Genomic DNA, 26,032 nt, shown 5'->3' with positions numbered 1-26,032 from the left:
ACAAAAGATACTTGGTAAGACTTTGTGTTTTTATAGTGTATTATATGAAAAATTATTTCAAAATAACAATTTATCACAATAATTACTGGGACAACACTGCAAAAACACAAAATCTTATCAAATATTATTGTCTAGTTTTTTGTGCAGTTAATGTAGCACACTTGAAATAAAACAAAACTAACTTTCAAGTAACTTTAAATCAAGAAATTGAGCTAGTTTTAAGTCAATAACTCCTTAATATTGGTTTTAAAAGTTCTAGTTCTACTGACATTCTTTCACTTATAAGAAGACATTTTTCTCACGTTACAAGTGAAATAATCTGCCAGTAGAACTTTTACTTTTTATCAATTATTGATTTAAAACAACGCTGAAAAGTTACTTGTAATTTAATTTTATGTGCATTATTTTACATGCACTAAGATATTTGCAGTAGAGATTAGACAAAAATTCCTTGGTAATATGTTGCATTTTTGCAGTGTTGGATGTTTGAACATGACCATTACAACCTAACAAGACTTTGTACTTGTATTCATGGTTTTTGGGAATAAGTTGTTTCGACTTATGGTTCTACAAGGACGTATTGAAGTGACCAGAAGAAAAGCAGTTGAAGTTGGTGAAAGTTTACATCTGATGAAGAAATTAATAAAAAAATTTCTGTTAAAAAAGATTATCTGAAAATCTAAAACACACCAATAGCATCCTGGAAAAAGTGTAAAGCCATGGTGGATTGTATCCCCTGTGATTTAAATGAGTTTTCTATTCATGCTGATCCCAAACCATGTGTGTGTGGGCGTGTGTGTGCGTGTGTGTGTGTGTGTGTGAGATACCAGTGTGTCTGCAGATTACAGTGCAGCGCACAGGATTACAGTGGGTCAGGCGGGACGGACACAGAGAACGTAAATAAGAAGATTTCATCCTCCCAGAAGTTAAATCCTCTTTTATCACGGTCATACATGTGTCATCTTCATCAGCATGTCACGCAAGACAAACCCCAGAAAAATACACTTAGTTATCGGTGATGTGAAGACATTATTGTGAGGATGTGTAAAGGGCCCTTTATCATCTGTCATACTCATCAAAGTTACAAAAAACAAAGACTTGGAATATATTATCACTAAATGTATGATGATTCTATGTGATTTTTACTTTTATGCGATATTTTAATTTTTTTAGATGTACTGTTATAATCCATTACTGTAAATTCTTAACTTAGTTACTTCTCTATGAACTCTGCATTCTGTAAACTTATCTTAAAATCTATACCTCAAAACTTCCTCAAATATTGTATTTATCTTCATAAAATGTAAGAAAATCTCTTAATGACACCAGAGTTTGATTAGAGTTTCTAACCTGAACCTCAGATTGAAATCACAGCAGTAACTGCATTTCCATTCACCATATAATTGCACAATTTGACAATTTGAAAATAAATTTGCTTAATGAAAACATGACAATTTTGAAGAAAATGAAATTTTCAATAGAAAATTTGTGTTTTTTCATCATTAGTGGAATATTGATAAAGTTTTTTGTACATTTGTTAATGAAATGAAGCTACAGAGTGAAAGATTTCTGCTTCTTGCTGGCACTAAGTAGCTGCGTTTCCATTAACTGCAGAGTTACACAAATAAAAATTACAAAAATAAATTTGTTCAATTGAAACATGCCAATTTAAAAAGAGCTCACATTTTTCAATAAACAGATTGGGTGCTAGGATTAGGTGCTTTTTCTGACTGTATTGAAAGTTTATTTTTCAAATCTGCAATGAAAACACTTTTTCTGCATCACACAAGTCATTTGATCAACAGCTAGTTGTTACTACTGGTGAAAACCACAAAGAAGACAAAGACAGGAAGTACTGGGACCATGATGGCTCTGCATGTTTTTTAATGACTTATTGCCTGAACAAACTTATTTACAGGAGATTTTAACTGAGTTTCTCTTTTAATGGAAACAACCCAATTACAAAATGATCTTTTTTGGACATTAGTTTCCTTTCCTTTACAAATATGTGCAAAGCTTTATTGATACTCTATTAATGTATAGAAACAAAATTTCGCAATTGTGTTGTTTCAAATAAATAAGAAATGAAAATCACAAGTAAATAATTTCATTCAGGTGACATGCCATTAAGAAACATGTCATCCTGTTACCACTTCCTGTCATCTTCTTCTTCATGGTTTCCATCAGTAGTAACATCCGGTTGTTGATCATGCGACTCTTGATGTGAAAGAAGTATTTACATTGCAGTTTTGAGAAATTAACCAATTTTTACACAACTGAAAAAACACCAAATCTGAGCACCAAAATTTTTTTTTATCTAAATAATTATAGTTTTTATTATGCATTTTTCCCCCCCAAATTTCAAATTGTGCAATTATAAGATCAATAGAAACACAGCTGATCTCGGAATATTGACATTTGTAATAGAATCGCAGCTAGACAGTGAAAAACATTGCTTTTTGTTGGCACTCAGAGCTTCTGAAAATGGGTAAAGGGATTGATGGAGTGGATGAAGCAGCAAGCTGAGGGCCCAGGATACCTTTAATGAATAATTAATGTGGCCCCGGCTGCAGGCTGGGAGCCACTGATGTCTCTGAGTGAGCCAGCAGAGGGGAGAAGAAGTGGACGCTTTGCTTTTACTTCCCTCTGCCCTGAGAGGAACTCACCACTGCTGAATAATTTACAGCAAAGTCATGCTCACTCAGAGACATTCTGCTGCTATCTGGAGACCGACCGCTCCTTTAATGTTGGATGTCAGCAGCAGGAAGGAAGCAACCCAAGAGACGTAAAAGTCACACCCAGAGCAGCAACAGACACAGAAAAGAGAAAATAAACATCATATAGATGAGGCATGCAGGAAAAGTTTGATTTTATTGAGGTAACTATTTGCTAAAGATTAACTGAAAGAGAGAATTTGTGTTTCATGGTTAAACCCAGGAAATGGCAATATGAACTGCAAACACATTAATGATTCAAACTCCAAGACATAAAAGCAAACACAAATTCACCAGAAGCAGTTTTCATTTGAAGTTGTTTTGTTGATTGTAGGTTTTTGCTTCTATTTACTGTAATTACAGGATTCTTTTCTGACTTGTAGCATTTTTCTCTTGGATTTTATTCTTGTCTGTCTGTCTGGAGTTTGCATCATTCATGTGTTTGTACCTCATGTCTACAATTTTGTAAACTGAAATTTTTCAGTTTCAAAAGTCAAAAATATTTGACTTTGGGAAAATTTCAAAAAGAAATTAAACTTTGTATCAGATTTTTTTTAGGGTTTTATTATGTTCCGTAAAAAATAAAATAAAATAAAGTAAAAAATTTGTAAACTTACTTATTTGAAATCAAACGGTTTTCACCCAATCAAAATGTTCTTCTCTGTTGCTCGGCAGATAGTTGTCAAATCAGCCAATCATATCCTCTAAGTGGGCTGGCTTTGTAGTGACAAGCTCCGCCCCTTTTGAGGACTAACCAGTCAGAGCTCAACCTGCATGTCCGGTGTTCTGTCAGATCAGCATAAACTGTCAGATCGTTATACGCTTAGCACGAACTGACGGCTATATCTATCAGACAGGTATACATTGTACATATGATTTTATTTAATTAGCAACATAGAATCATGACGTAGATCGTCATACACTTTGCTGTTAACAGCTGTATGACATCTTGATTTAGCGGTTAATTAGGTTAATGGGTTTTACATGGGCGTGTGTTGTAGTTGACTGGAGCTGCAGCTATACCCTGCTTTAAATATACTTTAAAACCACGGCAACACATGTATATCTATCTACTTATCATTAAAAACAATTTAATTACTTATTTTCGTCACAATGTGCCCTCTATGCTGAACTGACAGCTCCTCTGACGGTCGGACTTCTTAATGCGCATGTCTGCGCATGCGTACTCACTGCACATATGCTATTCTGACAGTGTATGATAATCTGATAGAACACCGGTTCTGGCAGCGGGTCAACTTCAGAGCTATCCGCGATTAAAACAAAGAAGAAGAATTTGAGCCACGCAGAGAGGCTGCTAGCGTAAGGTAGGAGAAGACTTTAGGTTGTCAGTTTACGGTGCAATTCCGAACATTGAATTTTAACTTAAAGTGGAATTATTTATTTGGCTAAAAAATTACCCAGCACTTCACTCAATTGAAAGTAGAACAAAATGGCGTCAGTTAGGTTTTTCAGCTCTTCCATGCCGCTTTATGATGTTTTCCCTAGACCAGAAATAAACAAGAGGAGACAGCTACTAGGTTCTGAGCTCCGATTTAAACACAAACTGTTTCCTGTTTAATTCAACACTGAAAACGTTAGCATTTTCTGTAGCTTTCAAGTCAAAGCTCAGTTTAACATTTGTTTTATTTATAGCACAGCTACTTTCCAGTCCTTTGGACAAAGCAAGATGGAGGATTATTATCCTCAATTGAATAATCTAATTTTTTCCCGTGTAGCAGGGGGGGTTTCCTGGAAAACATTTCAGACATCCTGTGTTCTCCGCTAATGTGCTAAATGTGTTTAAGGACCAAGTGATTCATCAGTTTTAGACATGAAATATCAGTCTTACATCACTGTTTATGTGACGTCTGACTTTTGAGCTGAAATGCCAATTTGCAGCTTTCAGATGCTAAAAAAGTGATGTTTTATCAATATTTGGATATTATCTCTCTTTATTACCAGAGAAATTCACATTAATGCATCTTTTTCGTTTTTATTCTAATGAAATAAAATAGAAATAAACAAAATAAATTATGAAGCCTGTGTAAACAAAACAAAATCTTTCAAAAATAAGGGCTACATCAGACCAAAGCACCTATGATTTTTGGCATCCAAGTTTCTCATAGAAAGAGGGACAAGAAAAATGTTAATTTATCGTGGAGTGAATTGATTTATTGCTTTTTGGGATGGGCTTAAGTTCAAACTTAAAGAAAAATATATTTTCAGTTTTAAAATAAAAGTTTATGCAAACCTTGTGGCTGCAATTTAGCTCCATATTTTTCTGAATGAATGTTAATCATGTTTTTTGTGTATACTGCTTTGTTTTGAAGGAAAGTTTGTTTATTTTTCTGCTGCAGTTTTAATCTGATTGTCAAACGATCACATATAAAATGCCCAGCAGAGCTGCGAGTTCGGTTGCACCATCTGTCTTTGCCTTTCATGATTGAAAACAAAGAGAGGACCTTCATTAAATGCCTTATTAGTTCCTCCTTTTGTTTTTGTTTCTGGAGTTTGCCTCGGACGGTTCTGGCACAAACCCAACGCCGCGCATTCATTCACCGCCTGCTTTGTCTCCCAACAGCCCAAATGCTCGCGCGTACAGAGACGATCCTTCAGGGAAGCAACAAAGCAGTTTGAAGCCTTTTTATTTAATCAGTGTGAAGCCACAAATAATGAGCTAAAAAAAAAGTCACATTTTAAGGTCCAGGTCTAAAGAAATCCTTAAGATTTCTGCAATGAAATGTATATTTAACAACTTTATAAAATATAGCTATGGTTTACTTTGGTGACTAAGTGACACCATTACCATATGTTACTTAGCAATCAGGAGCATTAGTTTGAATTTTTGTATTATTGTTGCAGATGTGACTATAAAAATATAGTTTTACAAAGTAAGTAAGTATCTATGACAGCCAAAGCTAATAAACTAATTAGGTCTGCATTAATAAATCAATACATAATAAGAGAAAAGATCAGACAAAAAAGTTAATATGCACTCGAGATTAATTAAATAAAATGAAACAGAAAAACAGTAAAAAGAAAAAAAACTGAAAAATATGAATAAAAGGTATAAATATTTTAAAAATTAAAAAAATAAGTCCAGAAGGAATGAAAAAATAGATCCAATGTAAGACAAAATTAATAAGTTGAAAACAAAAAAATGTCAGGGAAAAAGTCAAATAGATTATATAAGTAGGTATAAAATAAAGTTAAATTAGAAAGAAAGAAAAATGGGTAAAATTAAAGTGAAAGTAACTAAAAATTAACAGAATCTGTTTTTTTTTTTTCAACAATTTCTTATGTGCTTTTAAGCTTAGGTGTAAATTCAAAAACAAATTTAAATAAATTTTTTTAATCCCAAAGAAAAATTTAAAAACTCTATAAACTTTTATCTCTTAATTTTGTTCTTTTTTTAATGCTGCCACTTAAATAGATAGAATCTTTATTGGTCTAAATTAAATTAATACAACTAAATCAATTAATTAATTTATTAATTCAATTTTATTTAAACTCCGGATCAAATAAATTTTGGATGCTCTTCTATTTTTTATTTATTTTTTTTGAAAACTTATTGAAGTCGGGATCGGAGCTACCGGGTTACCAAACAACTGCAGGAAGAAAGAGAGGAGGACGGGATGAAGATGTGAGGAGGAGGTGGTTGCCATGGTTACAAACAGCCGACTGCTGGGGGTAATGATGCAACATCTCCGTTTTCTCGCCCTTTTCTCCTCTGTGTTCCTGATTGCATAAAAGAGACTAATATCTCTTTTTTTTCTTCTCTTTTATCTCAGTTTTAAATCATCTGAAGTTTGTAAGTTCTAAATAGTGTCACTCTCTTCCCTTAAGACGCCCTTTTATATGTTAATTTCCCTGAAATAACTGCATGTGGGAGAGTTTTCTGCATTGTTGAGCAAGAAAAGGAGAGCTGTTTTAAGGCAGTAGCTGCAGAAGATGATTCCTGCCACATGGGGGCGACATTTAGCCGCTCAGAATAAAGGCGGAACAACAAACACGGATGACACGTTTTATTATGGCTGGATTAATGTGGAAGTATACATCAAATGTCAGCAGGAAAATAAATCACTTTAATAAAACTGCAATATTTTGGCCCAAAATTCTACAATAAAAACATTTTCTTTGGCTTTAAAAATGATTTTCTAAACGCCTGAGCGCCTCCTCAGGCGGTGGCCTCGCTCCTCTGGCTGAACAACACCTCCACCACCTTGGGGTCGGCCAGTGTGGAAAGGTCACCCAGGTCCTTCTCGTTGCGCGCGATCTGCCGGAGGATTCGCCTCATTATCTTTCCTGAAGAAGAAGAGGAGGAGGAACAGGAAGAGCTGAGCGTTTTGTAGGGAAACAGTCGAGGAAGAGGAAGCACCAGATGTTACCTGAACGCGTCTTCGGCAGCGCCGGGGCGTTCTGAATAAAATCTGGTGTGGCGATTGGTCCGATTTTCTCTCTTACTAAGAGGAGGACACAGAAAAGGTGAGAAATAAACAATTAGTTATGAATATAACTTAATATAATTTCTGTTTTAGGATATTATATTGATATTCATTGTTTTACACATAAAAGCATTATTTGCTAGTATTTTATATCTAACAAGAACTTAAAATTTAAATTTGGAACTTGTTTTTGAAGCTACATCAGTTCACTAATAAGTTTTATTCTGGAAGCTCTAGAAAATGTCACTTGAAAAACATGAATAGTTTTATCTAATTTAAACTTAAAAATGATTAAAGAAACATTTCAGTGTTCTGTTTGATGTAAATTAGCTAAATGCTATAAATTGAGTTTGAGTTTTACATTGCTCCTTTTTTCGAGATAAACGTACAAAATCTGATTTAACTGAGAAGATATAATTTTTAAGTATGTTTAAGTTAATGGAAAAGACAAACATCTGTTTTTTTAGATGCTTAATAGTTTTCTGTAAGGTTTAAAGTAATCATAATTTAGCTAATTGTGTTAGTTACTTAAATCTGTCATTATAAAATACCTTTAAGCAAACTGGATTGAATTTGCATTGTATAAAAAGTTTTAACTTCCTATTTAATCTTTTCAGGCATCATTAATGATGTAACCAAACTTTCTGCAAGGACACAAACAGGATATTTTTTAATGTATGTTTGATCTTGAGTATTGTTCATGGTGAAAAAAGAACATTCTAGTAAAAAGAAGCTTTTTTTTTTTTACCTATACATCAGTGTCCAATAAACGCCAACCTGTGTTTATTTGTACGATACGTCTTGCTTATATTCATAAAATCTAAAATATGATGTAGGTTTAGTCGGTGCTTGCTGTTAGCTACAAAACTAAATAATATAAATATATCCGGCAGTATTAAGCGTGTTGAATGCGACAAGATGGTGACGATGTGTGAACAGCGCTGCGCCCCACACTGACATCTGAACGCCTAAAATAAAACTATTTATATCTACTGGCTGAAAGAAAATGTTTATTTTTGCCAAAGCAACTCAAATCTATTTTTCTTTTATTATGCTTCCAAATTACAAATAGCCCTAAAACAATATTATTAGTGCTCACAACACTTGTAGTAAAGAACTTTTTCATTTCCATGTGTTTTCCATCATTAGAAGCTTTCAGAATCTGTAAATAACTCAAAAACTTGTTAATTTCACATTTACAAAACAGCACCATCTTCACATTATTAGGAATAAAAACAGTGAATACTTTCATTTCAGGTTGTATATATGTGTTATTGCATTTTCTAGTTAGGTGGTCAGTCAGTGTTTGTTAAATGGGGTAAGTGGTCCTCAGTTTGAAAAAGTTTGAGAAACACTGATTTAAAGGTTTATTGAAGAGGGTAATTAATACAGTAATTAATAGGCTGCAGTAAAATCAATGCAATTAAAATTATTTTATTTTGTAATCTTTCTTCAATTTGAGCGTGAAGCTACATTCTCCCACCAATATCCCCTTGTTTGGGTTTGAGCCTCACCCAGCGTCTTCAGCTCCACCACCATCTTCTTGTCGAACTCCCGGCTGTCTTTGAGGGTGACGAAGCAGTAGAGGCTCTCTCCCTTCACCTGGTGAGGTCGGCTCACCACGGCGGCCTCCGACACGGCCGAGTGCAGCGTCAGCGCCGCCTCCACCTCCGCTGTGCTCAGGAGGTGGCCTGAGGGACGAGACAAAAAGACACACAATCTCACTTCTGTGTGAACGACAACGGGTTTTAGAGCGAACAGTGACACCACACGGCTGTTTACCGAAGTAATAATGGATGGAGTTATTAATGCAGGGGCGTCAAACTCGCTTTCAGTTTCTGCCACATTAAGATCGCGAATGTTCATAAGGGGTCGTTTGTGTCAAAATGTATCGATAAACCAGATAAACAAATGGTTAAAACTTTCTCTGCATTTGATAAGTTCTTCTTAAAATTAAATCATATCTGATGGTGCGTTCACACCAAACACATTTAGTGCGTCTGGTTTACATTCAAAGTCTATGTGGATGTGTCAAAATCGCTTCTGCCGTTGTTTCCCATTGCTGGCCTATTTGTTTGACCCATCGAACACTCATAAATGCTTCGAGTCGCACCATAAGGCGACTTTAAAGACTTTGAATGTAAACCAGTCAAAACGTGTTTGGTGTGAATACGCCACAACAGTTTTTCACATCAATCCTCCAGGATTTTTCCTTTTTTTTGCGTAGCTTTTAGCAATAAATTGCCAATTTTGAAATATTTGCAAGGAATTTTGCAATATTTGCACTTATGTAAATAATCGACTGTAGACTATAACTTGACATAAGAAATGTACAATATACTGCCACTTACAGATGGAAGTTGGTGTCACGTCAAAGCAATATTTGTGACTTTTTTGGAAAATTTTAAATAAACTTACAGTTATACATCACAGTAAAACTGGAATGGTTTAACTAATGCAATTTGGCGGTAAATAGATAAACACTTTGATTTGTTTAATTAAGTTTTTAAGCACAAAAAAGAAACATTTAAAGTTAAGTCAGGCTGTTTTTCTGTATCGGATGGATGTCAGGCGATTCTAATCCTGGGACATCTGTGTCGGTGCATTCCCAATATTTATCAAATTTAATGGAAGTGGCACAGATTGGATTTTTTGGAGTGAAAAGATTGGATTTGGGCTATTCAGACTGCCGTGAAAAAGTCTGATACGGGTCGCAATTACTAGCCAAGGATGTCCACTCTGTTTGCTTCAGCCATTGTTTACGTCCATATTTGTCTGGCTTCTTCTGGTGCCGAATTATGATGCATGTCTCACCTCAATGACATAAAAGTTGATATGATAAAATGATAAAATGCGACATAACCGTTCAGACTGCAGATGCCTTGAGAACAGATACTTATCTGATTTAGACACATATGAAAGTTGCACAAATCAGATTTTTTGTTGTTGTTGTTGAAATGATTGAATTCACCTTTGACTTTTGTGAGTGTAGCCAAAGTCAAACTGAGCAGAAGGTCGACAGGAAAGGTGTGACTTTCTGAAACCTACCCGACACGTTCAACATGTCGTCTATCCTCCCTGTGATCCAGAAGTATCCGTCTTTATCCCGCCTGGCGCCTGAAAAGGAGAAAACAAGCTGCATAACCTCCAGAAGAGCTTTAAAAACCAAACATCCGTGACCTTGTGAGAAATAGAGACGTGTAGTCGGTTGACGGGAACATTTTATTTTGACGACTCACTGTCACCAGTCACATAAAAGCCAGGGAATTTCTTGAAGTAGGTGTTTTCGAAGCGTTCGTGGTTTTCATAAACTGTGCGCATTATTCCCGGCCAGGGCTTTCTGAAAACCTGCAACAGGAAGAGATTCGTTTACTCATGCACAACATTTAAATGCACACTTTAATAAGTTTTTAGCTTTAAATTTAGAAATGAGACCTTTCTTAAAGGTCAGATATGAGATCCAGAATGAATGGTTTGGTTCTGCTGGGAAGTTTACCAGATAACCTTCAGCCTCGTCTTCCACGTCTTCTCCATGTTCATTCAAAATGGCCGCCTCTACTCCGAAAAAAGGAAATGTCTGAAATATACAATAAGTCAGTTCTTTCATTCAGAAATTCAATTCACTAAATTAAATTCAACTCAGAAATACTTTATTAATCCCAAATGAAAATTAAATGCAGCTCATGTTATTTATGCAGGTTTCTTTAACCTGAATTTCATCTACAGCAAAAAATGTTTTATCCAACTAATTTGTACTCCCCTGCAGCGTTGAAATAAATGGAAAAAAAAAGGGTTTTTTTACATGTAGTTCAAGAACGTCTGACAGTTTATACTCATAAAACTAAAAAATATACCATGAGTTCACAAGCTGTAAAAAGTTACAGATACTTTCTTCTTTGCATGGGAACACTAAATAATTAAGCTTTGGAGAATAAACCCTACTCCTGATGTCCATTTGGGATAAACATTCAACGCTGAAAAATATCCTACAATTTAATGATTGAAAATATTTTTCAAAATAAATTAAAATACTACCATGGTAGCCAATTTTACTAGGCTGCCATGAATTCAAATTTATAATTTTGATGAAAAATAGGTGCTTTGGAGCAAGTGATATGCCTGAAGCTCATTCATATCAAGTTAAAATTTAAAGTTAAAATTTATTGGTCAATAAGAAACTAATTAGTCACAAGAATACTTAAAATAACAAAATCCCTGCTATTTTTTTTATTAGTTTAAAACCAGAAATACATCATGTCTGATCCAGTGGATATCAGAAGAAGCCTCTGACTGAAGACACTGTTGTTTAACATTCTCATTAACAGGATGCTTAGGATTGTCTGTAATTTTCTTGATTATACGAAGAATCATTTATTCTTTAATTAGACCTTCATTGTGAATTAAAAGACAGATGAGATCTGAAGGTCTAGAGTTGCTTTTAGCTCCTAAAACATCCAGATTTTGATCTGAACATCCAGAGTTTCCTAGTGCTGCCTTGAGAAAAGCTTTAAACAATGAAAACCTGAACATAAGTTGTTCTAAAAACATAAATATCTGCCGTATGTCGGATTTAGCAACAGCTATGGAAGCACTTATTATTGTCCTAAAATTCTGTCTGTTTCTTTTAAACATTTTGATTTCACTTGGAACTTGTCAGAGTAAGTCATGTCACTTACAGCTGATCCTGGTTTCAGAGGCGTGGCGGCAGGTAGAGGTGTCAAAACATGACCTCCCTGCAGAAGATTTAAAAACAACAAAACATCACCAACACATCGACACACACATAATCTAACAATGACTGCAACATAGTTAGTGGGAATCCAGGCTACGTGAATCTTAATTTAACAGTTCAAACACCAAATATAACGTAATAAGCCTCAATACGAAGAGTGGGAACCGAACGGAGCGTGGAAACACGGTACCAACAGTAGAAATCTAGTTCTGGTTCTCCGCTCCAGTGCGATTCTCTCACCGTCTCCGTCTGCCAGAACGTGTCGACCACGGGGCATCGGCTCTGACCGACTGTCTCGTAGTACCACTGCCACGCCTCGGGATTGATCGGCTCGCCTACAGTACCCAGAATCCTCAGGGTGGAGAGGTCGTACCTGGAAACATAAAGAAAAACCTAAAAAAACTGACATTGATTATATCTAGTCAATATGCAATATTATTATACACAATGACAAATGTTTCTGGTCGATAAATTGTCCCAGAAGTTATTGTGATAAACGATAATATTGTTGTTTTATGATCATTTTGAAGTAATATATATATTTTAAATTCTAATGCGCATTTAACACTGGAACTGAAAGCCATTTTAAACATCCAAAATAAATAAAGAAAACACCACAGACAACAAATACAATTAATTATGAAATAAATGAAGAAATTAGCAGAAAATAGAAATTGAATATTACTAAAAAAAAAGTGAAATTATAAGATAGAAATTATGAAAAATGGACAGATGAGACAAATTCAATATTATTAAGTAATAAAAGAGGAATGCATAAGACTAATTGCTATGAAGATGAAAAAAGTCATTTAACAATCAACAGAAAATAGAAATTTTATATCCAATTTTAAAAAAATCATATTCAGAAATACTTTATTGAAGGGAAATTAAATAAAACTCTTAACAAGTGGTTCGTGTTCAGAACAGAGAAAAACAAGATTATGATCTTGATTATTATTGCAAAGTTAGAAAATAACCAAAAAAAAAATGAAAAAGAAGTTTTAAAATTGTGAAGTAAAATAAATAAATAAATCAACAAAAAACACTACAATTTAATAGTTAGAGAATACATTTTGAATCCGTTCCATAAAAAGGGAAACATTAAACGTCAGCAACTGACTTCTGCAGCGGTTCTTGTCCGTACTTCATCAGCAAGCGGATGGCGGTGGGAGCCGTGTAAAACTTTGTCACCTTGTACTTCTCTATGATCTCCCAGAACCGGCCGACATGCGGGTGGACTGGGATTCCCTCAAACTGGAACCAGACGACAACATTTAGACCGTAGGGAGCGGAAACTCTGGAGTAAAAGTTCTGACGTTTACTCACGAGGACGCTGGTGGCGCCGTTTGCAAGAGGACCGTAGGTTATATATGAGTGACCCGTGATCCAGCCGATGTCCGCTGTGCACCAGTACACGTCGTCATGGTGATAATCAAAAACGCACTTGAAGGTGAGGAAGGTGTAGAGCAGATACCCGGCGACGGTGTGGACGACACCCTGTTGTGATTAAAGAGGTAGTCTGAATTAGAAAAGAGATAAAAGTTTTCTGTATTGTCCTGGAAAAGTCTTCACACCCCAATATTTTGTACTTGTATTTTGCAGGATAAACTAACATAAAGTAGTGGTGGTGAAGGTAAAATCATGCAAAAATAATCTGCAAAAATAAAAGTGGGATCTGCATCTACATGAGAATTAAATCATAATTAAATCTGTTGTAAATCCAGTGGCGGTACTGAAAGAGGGGTTACGATGGATAAAATTAGTGGATTGTTTGTTTCTTAAAGCGCTGGGAATGTTTTAGAAGCAGTGTTTTCGCTTAACAGCTCTCTGATTTTAGTTTGGCAAACTGTGGAAAGATACTTTGGCGAGATCCATTACTTTAGGTTTGCCGGTGGAGCCGCTGGTGTAGAGGATGAAGAGCGGATCTTCGGCGTCCAGCCATTCAGGCTCACAGTCCTCAGAGGAGTCGCTCATCGCCTCGTCCCACCACTCGTCCCGCTCCGAGTCCCACGGAGTCTGGACTCACAAAACACAAACCTGCTCGACATTTAAATTCATCAACTAACATCCATATTGTTATCCTTTTCTGAAGTTTTTATGTTTATCTCAAAATGTCTGTGCGCTTAAAGCGAATAAAACCCAAAGTCAAATAACTTGTTTGTGTAAACAAACATGGCCGATAAGCTGCTGTTTTAGTGCGATCTTGTTTATTGAACTAGCAATGTTTTCATTTGATTAGGCATCACAACACGCAGCCACAAATGGCTAGAAATAAATTTTAAAGTTTTTTTCTGGGAGATTTAGTGGTTTTGAGGAAATTAACGTGTGTGACACGGTATTAGGGCCACACTAAGAAAAATAAAATACAATTAAGAGATTAAAGTAATATTCATGAAAGCAAGATCACAATATTACACAAATAAAGTTGTACGAGCATAAAGTTGTCATAATATCACAAGAATAAAGTAGGAATAATACAAGAATAAAATTATAATGTGAGAATAAAGTCTTATTTTGAGGATAAAGTCAAAATATTACTAGAATAAAGTTGCAATATTATGACTTTATTCTTGTATTATTTCAACTTTATTCTCATACAGCTTTATTCTTGAAACACTTTGTTCTCGTAATATGACTTGTAATTTTTTTTTCTTATTGTGAGACAAAAATGTCATGCTAATAAATGTAAAATGAGATTAAACGATGTTTTCACATGGGTTGTGCACAGAACAGCTAAATGTCACTTATATTTCCTTGTGGCTCAATTTTAAAGAATAAAGCTGCAAACTCAGGCGTGCTGACCTGTAATTTGTTGCATGAAGATCCTGTTTTCGTCCTGAGAGCCTGATGCTTTATAACCAGGCACTTGCTGATGCTAGACGACCCTCTGTGAGAAAAATTAAAGAAAAGAAAAAGCATGTGAGTAAACGAGCAGCTTTGCTTGCAAAGATTTGCAGATTCAGTTTCATTTTGATTTATCAGATCATTTCTGAACGGTGGCTTTCAGTTTCATTTATATCCACGACGGCTCTGATCTTTTATGAGGAATTTCACCTTGTAGAGGATTGTTGGGACTTTGGAAGTAGCGTAGTTTTAACCTGGTTCAGTTTTTGTAAAAATAAAAATGAAAAAAAATCTGTTGATGTATAATCCAGCTACGACAGATTAGTAAATCCACACTAACAAAATATAAATAATATAAAATACAACAATAAAGTTAGAATGTTGTGAGAATAAAGTAAAAATAATACAGAAATAAATTCATATTATGACTTTATTCTCCAAAAAATTCACTTTATTGTTGTTTTATTTCCACGTTGTTATACAACTTCATTCTAGTAATATTATTTTATTTTTAAAATATTCTGACTTTATTTTGATATCTTTACAACTTTATTCTCGTATTATTTCTACTTCCTTTTTGTACATCTTCATTCTTGTGATATTATGATTTTATTCTCAAAATATTATAAACATCCTGATATTTTTTATTCTTGTTTTATTTCAACTTTACGCTCATACGACTTTATTCTTTTAATATATTGTCCTAATTTTGACTTTATTCAAATTTTTTTATAACTCCAACTATAGTTGGATTTAAAATTTTTCCAATTATAAATAATTTACATCAACGTATTGATGTTAAGTCGAGCACTTTTCAGTTGTTTTTAGACCAAGTGTTTTTCATTAATAAAGGAATTTAATTATTTGTTTATTTTCATATTTTAATTCATTTCTAATGTTGTATAAAGAAGCTTAAATAAAAAATCTGCAGAGGGTACTTTTTATATCCGATTAATCACCAGATCGATTGATTAATCGTCAGAATAAAAGATCGATTAATCGATAACTAAAATAATCATTAGTCGTAGCTGTAATATTGACAAATAAAATGCACGACATGCAACACACAGTTGATTAGGGAGTGAAATCTCGCCTCAGAGTCGTATTTTTATCTGATTCATGTTGGTGTTTTGTTCCAGTCTTTTGTCTCAAACCCACATCTGCACCTGTGACTCTTTGTGTCCCTCGGTTGATAACCCTTCCCAGCATGCTCTGCCTTTTCGCTCGCATCTCTCTCTGGCGCTTGTTCCCATTGGAGACGAGCAGCTCGGGCTTTTCCTGATGGATTTAAGTGCTCCATGTTGCCCAGCAACCTGGTAATCTAAAACCCTGGCGGTCTGTTGTTTGCAGCCACTCTGATAGCAGCTGACTGCACTCTACGTCCCATTACCAGCAGCGTCTTATGTAAATACGACTGGTTGCTGGGAACTGGGAAACCTACTTCTCCCTGCTCTTCTCCAGCGCTTCGTCGGAGATCTGCTTCAGGTTGATCAGTTTGTCTCCTCTGTAAACACCATCTGTGGGTGAGGGATGTGCAGCGTATGATGAGGTGTGAAACTGAACAGATGAGTATCGTTTCGCAGCCTGCGGGTTGCTGAAGCATGATTGTAGCCTGCCGTACCTGCTGTGACCAGAACGCTGCTCTGGGCATCCATTATTCTCTCACACAGAGACTCTGAGGAGAATCCTGCAAACTGAACAGAAGAATAATAATAATACTGGAATGATTTGTCGCGATTAATCATGATTAATTGTTTTTTTTTTAAACAATTGTCAATAGGCCAGTCACGATAACAAATTTTACTAGAAAAAAAATTGCCCCAGAAGTTAATGCGATAAACTGATATTGTCGTTTTGAAACCATTTTCAAACAAATTATAATGCAAATGGCATAATCATAATGCAATCACCTTCTCAGAGATCAATTAACCCTTAATTCTAATACATATTAGAATTAAACTGGAACTGGAATACATTTTAAATATCCAAAATAAATAAACAATACAGCATAAACAACAGTAAAAGAATTACGAAGCCTCTATAAACAAACTTGTCCTTCAAAAATGGGACAAAAATTGTCCTTCAAAAAATGATAACCATAACTTATCATTATGGAATAATAAATCATCATTCCATAATGATAATTCTGGAATGATTTATTGTGATTAATCGTGAATAATTTATTTTTGAAATAATCGTCAACAGGCCTGTCATGGTAACTAAAAACATCAATGAACAGATCAGTTCTAAACTGTACTGATGGTAAGTCAAGTAGAAAGAGCTTAGATTTTCACCTGATGATGTTGGTAATATTGTTTTAATACAAAAAGTCAAGCATCCACTAAAGAAATGCTATATCATTGGCTTTTTGGTAATAAAATTTTTATTTTCTTATTTAAAAAAGGAATCAAATGATTTGTTTATTTGCATCTTTTAATGTACTTCTAGTATTTTATAAGAAAGGTTTAAATGTTTAAATAAAAAATCTGCAGAATATGGATTTTTCTTTAACATGATTAACCAATTAATCATCAGGATAATCAATTAATCGCCAGAATAATCGATTAATCGTCAAAAATAATCAATAGAATGCTCGGTTACTAAATTAATTGTTAGTTGAATCTCTCTGAATAACCTTGTCTGATCTTACATAATGAGCCATCCGTTAGCTGCTCTTTTAGACGACTGCCATCTTGTTCTCAGGCCAAGGTTAACAGTTCATGGAGTGTAAAGTTTCAGCGTTGATGGCAGCGCTTCAGATCACGACAGACTCTGAACTCAGCAGAGTCGCTGCGTTTACTCGCCTGAGTCTGAATATCTTCATGATTATTCATATTGATCGGCAACAATCCCAACCAGAACGATAATAATAAATTATATTGGCTCAAACCTTGGAGAAAATGCAACAGCCAGCCAAAATCAGGCCTCTGTTGGTCACACAGAGTTCACCTTAGAGGGTTGCGTTTATTTTTAACACGGCCGCTAACCTATGCAGGGACGAGGAAGGTTAAATCGCTAAAATAGCTTTCCCGAGCTGGAAGCAGCCAGTCGTGTCTGACCCATTTACTGAGTGCAGGTGTTGTCAGTTGTCAGCATTCACACAGAAAACAGCTGATAACTGCTGGAGTGCGGCAGTCTGCGCTGACAGAAACGGAGGGTTTCTCTGTGGAAATGGGGTCAGAGCAGCAACTTGCAACATGGTTGTTTGTATAAACGAGGACAACATCAACTTATCCTGTGGGAATGGAGCAGAGATTTCTTTAGAAAACAAAATGAGAACAAAAATATACATTTGGATTCTCAAAGGAGGCGGGAAGAGTGATTTTTACAAGAAGAAAATCAGATTTTTAATTTGTTGTTCAAATCGTAATTAACGACAGAGCAAGTGGAGTTTGGTTTTGCTCCCCCAGTTTTGTGTTTTTACCCAACTAGACCTTTTGCAATAAATTAATTAATGATAAATTAAAATAAGCTCTATCATTTTGCATAATTTATTGTTTTTCTCTTTTACCAAAAATTAGACAAGAAAAGTCTTCAGTCTGCTATTTTGTTATCAACTAGCCCTTTTTTTGAAGGATAATTTTGTTTACAGAAACTTCATAATTGGTTGTTTGGTCTGTTTATTTAAAATATCTCCCAGTTCTAGTGTTAAATGTTAATTATAATTTAAAGTTTATGGATTTTTAAGAATGTGTTCTTGCATTATTTTGCCAACATTATGATTGTATTACTTCAAAAATGGTCTCAAAAACAGTAATATCATTGTTTATTGCAATAAGTTTTGTGAAAATTCATTGTTCAGCTAAATTTATCATGACAGGCGACCTTAATGTCAGAAATTAGTCCTGATTTTCAAATTAAAATCAGAATTATATTAGTTTCAGAATTTCTAAGATAATTTCAAAATTCAGAGGAAAAAAAGCAACATTCTTACTTTAATGTCATAATTCTGGGAATCACAATCAGAATTCTGATTTTTAAATCAAAATTCTGAAATTAAAGTCAAAATTTTCTGAACTATGAGATTAAAATCAGTTTTTTCTTTCTTTTTTTACAGTGGCCCAAGTCTTCTCCAGTAGTTTTTAGCCATGCACAGGAAACGTAACTCTACCAGACTCTGAGTTTGTTTTCTATGTTAAATGAACCTCATTCACCATAAATCAATTTGAAACTATAGAAAACCTTTCACCGCGCCTTCTGTTGCTCCTCTACACTGGTAATTACGGCATCGCCTGGCTCTTCTAGGACAAAATCTAGCTAAGAACGGTTAAAACAGCCTTTTTAATCAGCGTACACCCAGCCAGAAGAGGAGGTTTGTGTGTATTTTTCCACATTTTCTTGCTCATTTTACAACCTGAGCAGACGCCCAGGCTCACCACCACAGAGTGGACGGCTCCTATCCGTGCACATGCCAGCATGGTGTAGACGAGCTCTGGGATCATGGGAAGGTAGATGGACACCCTGTCTCCTTTTCTCACTCCTGGTTAAGCAAACACAGAAACACGTTTCTTTAAGTTTGAAGGGTTAAATTTAAAAACAACGTCCGTCAGAGGAACAGTTCAGCTAAGGCTGAATTATGACTGTAGCTTAATATGAGAACGAATAGCTGAGATCTGGGCTGTTGATCTACTTCTAACCAAGAAAACTGAATGCCAGATTAAGCTAGGTAGACAGCTAACTACATTGAAACTAGGTAGATAGTTAGCCAGCTAGCTATCTGTCCATAGATAGTTATATTCTTTATGCTACAAAATTTATTTTAACGTGTGGATGTTTTATTGGTAATATTGATAGCCAGCAATTTAGTTTGGCATTTACCTAGCTCTATGTTTAGTTTTCTATTTTATTGGCTACATAGCTAGCTAGCTATATATATTATCATTATATGTGTAAAGCTAGCAAGCTAAGTACTTAGCTATTTAAGTAATGAGATAGATAGATTGCTAATTACTCAATGTAATTAGCTTTATTATTGTTATTAGCTGTATATCTAGCTATATAGCTAATGATTTGCAAGCTCTGTAATTAGCTAGCTAGCTATCTCGTTACTTAGGTAGATAGAAAGTTATCTACGTCATTAGTTAAATTCAAATTTAATTCAAAAATATTCTATTTTGAAAAGGCCTCTGACATAAGACACTTTGTATCTATATACATTATTTAGATAGCCTAAATAATGCCTAACTGGTGTTCTAGCTAGCAAATAGCAATGGGAAGCAGAGTAAAATCAACAAAATTGTAATTTAGTTTAATGTTACTTCAAGATTACATTCAAAACTGAGCTTCTTTAGAGTGAAGCTGTCAGAAATTCAATATTATATATTCAGTATTATATCAAATTTGTAATTTTCAGTTACTCAGATGAGTTTCTCACCCATTCTCTTGAGCACATTGGCACAGCGGCAGACGTGACTCAGCATCTGTCCATAGGTGATAGTCGTGTGATGTTCAGGTGAGTTCCCCTCCCTGAAAAAACAACAAAATGATTATTTCTGTATTTTATTCATGTAGCATTCTAAAGATCCTGTGATAATGTGAGATTTACTCTGAATACCTGTTGAAAACCTAGAGTTTTTATTATATTGACTGAACCAGAGAGGGACAGAATCAGCATCTATTAGTCAGGAAACTGCATTAGTGCACATAAAACAGGTAAATTACCAAAAATGGTGACGCAGTACGGTCCAGCATTGTGAGAGCTCTGGAGTTCATAGTGGAGTCAATCAGGTCCAGTTGTTACTAAGTCTATATTTAGCTTGGATGTTTGTCCGGACAGCTATTTACAAAACCACTTGTCATTGTGCCTGGCAAGGCAGCAGACAGATTCATAGTAAGACGCTAATGTAGGACAGAGCGCTGCAAAAACCTGTGCAATAAATTTTATTGCAATATATATTTATATTTATCATTTTCTTGCAATATATATTTATTCTTGGTAGTGACATTAAATTACACAAATTATAGCAATTTTGTCATAATAATATAGCTTAATGTAAGTTGGTTTAACATGTTAGCATTTGCTACCTTTTACTAATATTTAAGACTATAAATGTTAATAAATATGGTTAATAAATAAGTAAAAAACTCTCTAGCTAGCTGTGCTGTAATTAGCTTGGTCCCCATTTCAATAGATGTCTATGCCTAACCAAACAACTAGCCACCTAAGCTAATATCTATCTAGAAAGCTAGCTAATTTGGAGTGTTAGATTGACAGATAGCTAGACGGCTCTATGTAGCAAGCTAAACTGATATTTAGCAATTTGGCTATCAAGTTAGCAAGCTATCTACTTAGCTCTCTAACTAGATAGATATGCAGCTAGGTAACCAAGTAGACAGCAAGAGCTAAGTTGTAAATGTATTTATTTATAAGTAAATTTACTTCATTTTATCTGCGTATGAAATGTTTTGTTCATGTGATTAAAGGTACAGTAGCTGTGAAAGAGTCAAAATACTTTGTGTCTGGAATATTTTCATCTAAACGTCTTCCTGCACATTCAACCTTCTTCTTCCTTCTGCACTTTCCTTTGTTGATTAACCCTCTGAGGGTTTTTTTTTTTTTTTTTTTTTTTTTTTAATTTATAATAAAGGGGTTTACAAACAAGCTCTGAGGTCGACGCCCGCCCTGTGGCGGGCATGACGTCATGCATTTAAAAGACTTCTGTATAAAGAAAAGACGCCGTGCGAAGTGTGCATTTCATTTCTGTTGGACAGTGGAGACTTCAAACTTTGTAAAAGTAGTGGTTTTATATTGATTTTGTTTTATATTTACTTCCAAATAAAACCAGAAATATGATCGATCATGTTAGCCATAGCATAGTGCGCATTTTACGCACGTTGAGTGCAATCGCGAGTTGTTTTACGACCAAAAACTGAACGAATGCAACACGAAAGCCATTTTTTCGAGTCCATGCGTAAAATGCGCACTATGCTATGGCTAACATGATCGATCATATTCCTGGTCTTATTTGGAAGTAAATATAAAACAAAATCAATATAAAACCACTACTTTTACAAAGTTTGAAGTCTCTACTGTCCAACAGAAACTTTTTTTTTTTTCAGACGTATTTTAAATGCATAGCGTTATGCCCGCCACAGGGCGGGCGTCGACTTCAAAGGGTTAAAGGTCTGATTAAGGGTTTGATCAGACAAAACAAAACAACAAAAGAAAGTGCAGAAATGTGCAGGATTAAACCCTTAATCAGGTCTTTAAATACTTTCTGTCGTCATGCTGTTTTAAAATCCGATTTATAGTCATAACAGTTTAGATGATGGTCAAAACAAACCAGCGTCCGCTGAAAGCTAGCGGATCAACCATTCTACCTCTCTGAAAACTGTGCAGGAAAAGCTTTTGCAGCCAACACACATAATGTGTGTGTTTTGTTTTATTTGGTTCAAACAGTTTTAAAATGCTTGGATGATCAGCACTGTGGCCATGTCCCACTGAACCCCTATGCTGCTGAGCTGGTAGAGCAACTGCTTCTTCAGTTGACAAAGCAAATATCTGCCTTCATGTATTGTTGCAGAAACAATAGAAAGTACAGCAGGTAGGTAAAAAGCTGAAAAGGATGCAAAGTGGGATAACTAAGCAACTACAACTAACAAAATAACAAAAACTGAAATTGAGAAAACAATTTTGTTAATTGGAATTAATGGGGAAAAACTTTAACTACAATAGTGTTTATAAAACTAAAACTTACTGTAATTGTAGATATAATATCTTTAGTTTTCATGTTTATGATTCTATTTCTCTTTTTCACACATGAGCAGTTTACGTCAGAGGTCGGCAAATTACTGCTGCCAGCTACGCTACGCTAGTCTGTAAAATGGCGGCAGCAAAAGTTGGGAGAAAACGCCGGAGTCAGGTGGTTGTTCAACAATAATTGCAAAATTTAAAAATAAAATACTGTTGAGTCTTTGTTCTCGGTGTGTGATTAAATACATAACTTTTGCTTTTTGACTTCTGCATCTAAAAATTAACCAAAGTGTGAAAGAATTCAAACCACCAACATAGATAATAAACGCTAAACTAAAACTAAAGAATAGTTCAGTTTCCGGTTGAAATGTGCAATAATTCAAATAATCACATGATACATTAAAACACACTTAATAAGTTTATTTTAATTATTTATTGTTTTTCTTTTTCTCCCAAAAACTGGATAACAAAAGTCTTCAGTCTGGTGCTTTGGCCTCACCAAGCCATTTATTTGACGGACAATTTTGTTGACAGTCATTTTCTAATTCATTTTGTTTGTTGTTTTGTTTATTTTTGATGATTAAAATGTCTTCCAGTTCCAGAGTTAAATATTAATTAGAATCTAAAGTTAATTAATTTTTGAGAATGTGTCCTTATGTTGTTATACTATTACCAGTATATTACTTGGAAATAGTCTCAAAACATCAATATTATCAGTGATCACAATAATTTATTGTCAATATAAAAAAATATTTAACTAATAAAAACAAGCAAGCACACTCTAAAAACTAATTAAAATGAATTAAATTGCACAGAAAGTGACAATGAAATAAAACTAAACTATAATGGAAAATCTAAAACTGTTAACCCTGAAACTGAGGCCCTGACATTCCTGCTGCTGCTAAGTGGGATTTGTACAGTGTAGTTGGCAGCAGTTGGTTTTGACTGGAATACCTGACAAAGCTCAAATCAGTACCTTTCTATCTTTTACCCTGGTTGTTTGTTTTTTTAGTTTTTGCTTACCAGTAGTAGGCGACCTTTTCGCCGAGGTTCCCCTCCCTCACATGTCTGTCCAAGACATTATAGCACATATTGGTTTTGGCTCCTTCCATGCATTTGACGAATATGTTGCCCTTTGTCACGTCAAAGTTGTACTGAAGCATTGGACCAGTAGCTGGTTTCTTCCAGAAGAACTCATCTGCAACCTCCTTCCAGAACGCTGAAATAAATTCACATTTTAAGACTCGTTTTAGGGTGAAATGTATTGAAATACAGCAGTCTCTTTCAAACTGCGGTGGTCCGCGGGTACCCCCTAGTGGTCGTCGAGGTACTGCATGTAAACGGCCGTTTATTTTACCATGACGTCAGCTCGAAGTGCGACACTACAGCTAGCTTACCAAAGGAATGTGTTTAAAATAACAATAGATAAGTGGCTTAAAAGCGGGACACTCAAAAATAAAATCTGAAGAGAAATCAACTTAAATGATCGAAGGAAGCTAAGTTATACCTTCTGAGAGTATAGGTGTATATATAGCTAACAATTCGATTCTTTTGAACGGCTCTGCCGTTAACGTGTCTTCGGTTGGCGAGAACTGGTCTTTGTTTTTACGACTTTGCTCGTTTATGCTCTGATCACACGTCAGTAGTTATTGTTATGTCTATTTAATTAAAATGACTTAACCAGCAAATAAATACAGTTGATAGAAATGGGTGGATAATTTTTAGATGTAATGGTGCAGAAAATATTTGTTTGTGCCAAAGGAACGAAAGTTTGTTTTTCTTTTATTATGCTTCTAAATTACAAATAAAATATTAATGCACACAACAAGATTTCTTTTTTGATTTACGTGTGTTTGACATAATTGGAACCTTTAGACTCCAAATTTTCAGAATCTGTAAATAACTTTAAACACTCCAAGTCAACTTGTTCATGGCTTTGTTGTGACCAGTCACATTTACAAAACACTTTTCATTAAAATGAACAAAGACAACAATAAAAGAGTTAAGAGCAGATATGGGAAGTAACTAGTTACATTTACTCAATTACATTTACTTAAGTAACTTTTTTGAAATGATGTACCTTTAACAGTATTTTTACTATGGTGTACTTTTTACTTGTAGTGGAGTAATTTTATTAGGCTATCTAGCTACTCGTGACTAAAATTTCCAGGTTCTCTACCCACTGAATGAAAAACAAATATTTTTTAACCAAAAACGAGACTCAGACACACCTGTAACTTCATAGTTTTTTTTATTGAAAGAAACTGATTTGGAAAATTTTATTTTACTTAAATGAATTATTGTAATTTTTTTCCTTAAGATACCAAAATTTCCACTTGACTTAATAATTGGTCCATCTGATGGAGTAATTTTTAAATATGAAATGATTGATCATTTCATCAGTACTTGAGTAGACTTTTTACCAAATACGTTTTTACTCTTGAGTAATTTTTTCGGACAGCTACTTTTTACTTTTACTTGAGTAAAAATATTTTGAACTAATGCTAATCTTAATTGAGTATAATTTATGAGTTCTCTAGTTAAGAGACTAATATTTTTATCCCCATGTTGTGTTATTGAGGGTTGATTTAAGGTTATTTGGTTCTTGAGTGTTTGTTAAATCATCCTCATCCCAGGTAAATTATCTTCAGTTGCAACGGTTTGGGATTTAGAGGCCCAGAGAAGTGGGGAGTCTGACCTACCTTCTGGATTCTCCAGAGACTTCTTGTACATTCCCACATAGGAGCTGAAATCAGGTACATGTGCATCCCTCTGTAGGTCAGGAGGAGGGTGATACAATTCTCCTTGAGATTCAGGAACAACCATTATGGAGGCACAGAGGCAGACAAGTTGAGTCTTTAATGTCGAGTCTTTTCCGGTGAATCCTGCAGTGAGAGCAAGGCCTCCTGCAATGAAGCAACACAATTCAGCATGCATAAAGACCCACCTCTAATCCAGGATCTGCAGACTGCTCCCTCAATCTGCTTAGTGTCAGGGCAGCCAATCGGCTCGTGGGATGGAGCACTCCCACTTTTTGGTTGGATGGGCCTCCACTGGCATGCTGATCACATTATGTTTCCAAGCCAAAGGCTGGCGGAGGAGACAGAAGAGGAGGAGGAGGAAGGCGTGGTATGCTGCATGATGAGTGCTGTGGATTCAGGCTGATGTTTGTTTTCAGAGGGACGGTAATGCGCTCTCATGAGGAAAAAACACAGGAAGCAGCAGCTGTTTACTGGTATATCGGGGGGGGGGGGTTCAAACTGTGGCCCAGGGGTCATTTGTGACTCTTGAAAGGATTTTGATCAGCCCACTAATCGTAAAAATTGTCCCAACCAAATAGAAAACAATTGATGACTCCAAAATTTTTAAATAGTTTGTTTTTCTTCTTTTCTTCACTACAATAAACACAAAATCTTACCAAGTACTTTTGGTCTACTTTCAAGTGCAGATATATTAGTTTTGTCTTTTTTCAAGCATACTAACTTGCACGTAACTTTTCAGCAAGATATAGGATCTTGTGAGTCAATAATTCTTTAATATTGGTGAAAAGGTACCAGTTCCATTGGCAGGATGCATGGATGCATGGATGGATGGATGGATGGAT

At 35.0% G+C, this 26,032-nt stretch overlaps 1 protein-coding gene and 1 long non-coding RNA gene across 2 annotated transcripts; one reads left to right on the top strand and one right to left on the bottom strand.

Moving 5' to 3' along the window:
* The first annotated feature begins 3,350 nt into the window (after positions 1-3,350).
* LOC122840877 lies at positions 3,351-6,612 on the top strand. The gene is made up of 3 exons (XR_006372303.1): positions 3,351-4,039; positions 6,292-6,404; positions 6,506-6,612. It is a non-coding gene; the product is annotated as an uncharacterized LOC122840877 (long non-coding RNA).
* A 112-nt stretch (positions 6,613-6,724) lies between these two features.
* Positions 6,725-25,564, bottom strand: acss2l (acyl-CoA synthetase short chain family member 2 like). Its single transcript, XM_044133651.1, has 18 exons — positions 25,131-25,564; positions 23,452-23,647; positions 20,110-20,201; positions 19,112-19,215; positions 16,357-16,429; positions 16,177-16,252; positions 14,694-14,778; positions 13,770-13,907; positions 13,218-13,388; positions 13,012-13,145; positions 12,132-12,264; positions 11,836-11,892; positions 10,656-10,736; positions 10,399-10,507; positions 10,208-10,276; positions 8,674-8,850; positions 7,103-7,177; positions 6,725-7,019 (listed from the first exon to the last, which is right to left on the bottom strand). Exons 1-18 carry the CDS (start codon positions 25,363-25,365, stop codon positions 6,892-6,894), a joined length of 2,133 nt encoding a protein of 710 aa, XP_043989586.1. The 5' UTR covers positions 25,366-25,564; the 3' UTR covers positions 6,725-6,891.
* Between the last annotated feature and the right edge of the window lie 468 nt (positions 25,565-26,032).

This window comes from Gambusia affinis, linkage group LG12 (assembly GCF_019740435.1).
Source record: "Gambusia affinis linkage group LG12, SWU_Gaff_1.0, whole genome shotgun sequence".
Taxonomy (NCBI): Eukaryota; Metazoa; Chordata; class Actinopteri; order Cyprinodontiformes; family Poeciliidae; genus Gambusia; species Gambusia affinis.
Note: the sequence above shows the minus strand (reverse complement) of the source record. Positions and strands in the feature narration are given on the sequence as shown.

Coding starts and splice junctions, on each gene's coding strand:
- acss2l (XM_044133651.1), bottom strand. CDS start 25,365: ATGCATGCTGAATTGTGTTGCTTCATTGCAGGAGGCCTTGCTCTCACT. Junction 7,178..8,673: donor GGTGGAGCTGAAGACGCTGG/GTGAGGCTCAAA, acceptor TCCTCCTCTTAG/TAAGAGAGAAAATCGGACCA. Junction 7,020..7,102: donor GCTGCCGAAGACGCGTTCAG/GTAACATCTGGT, acceptor CTTCTTCTTCAG/GAAAGATAATGAGGCGAATC.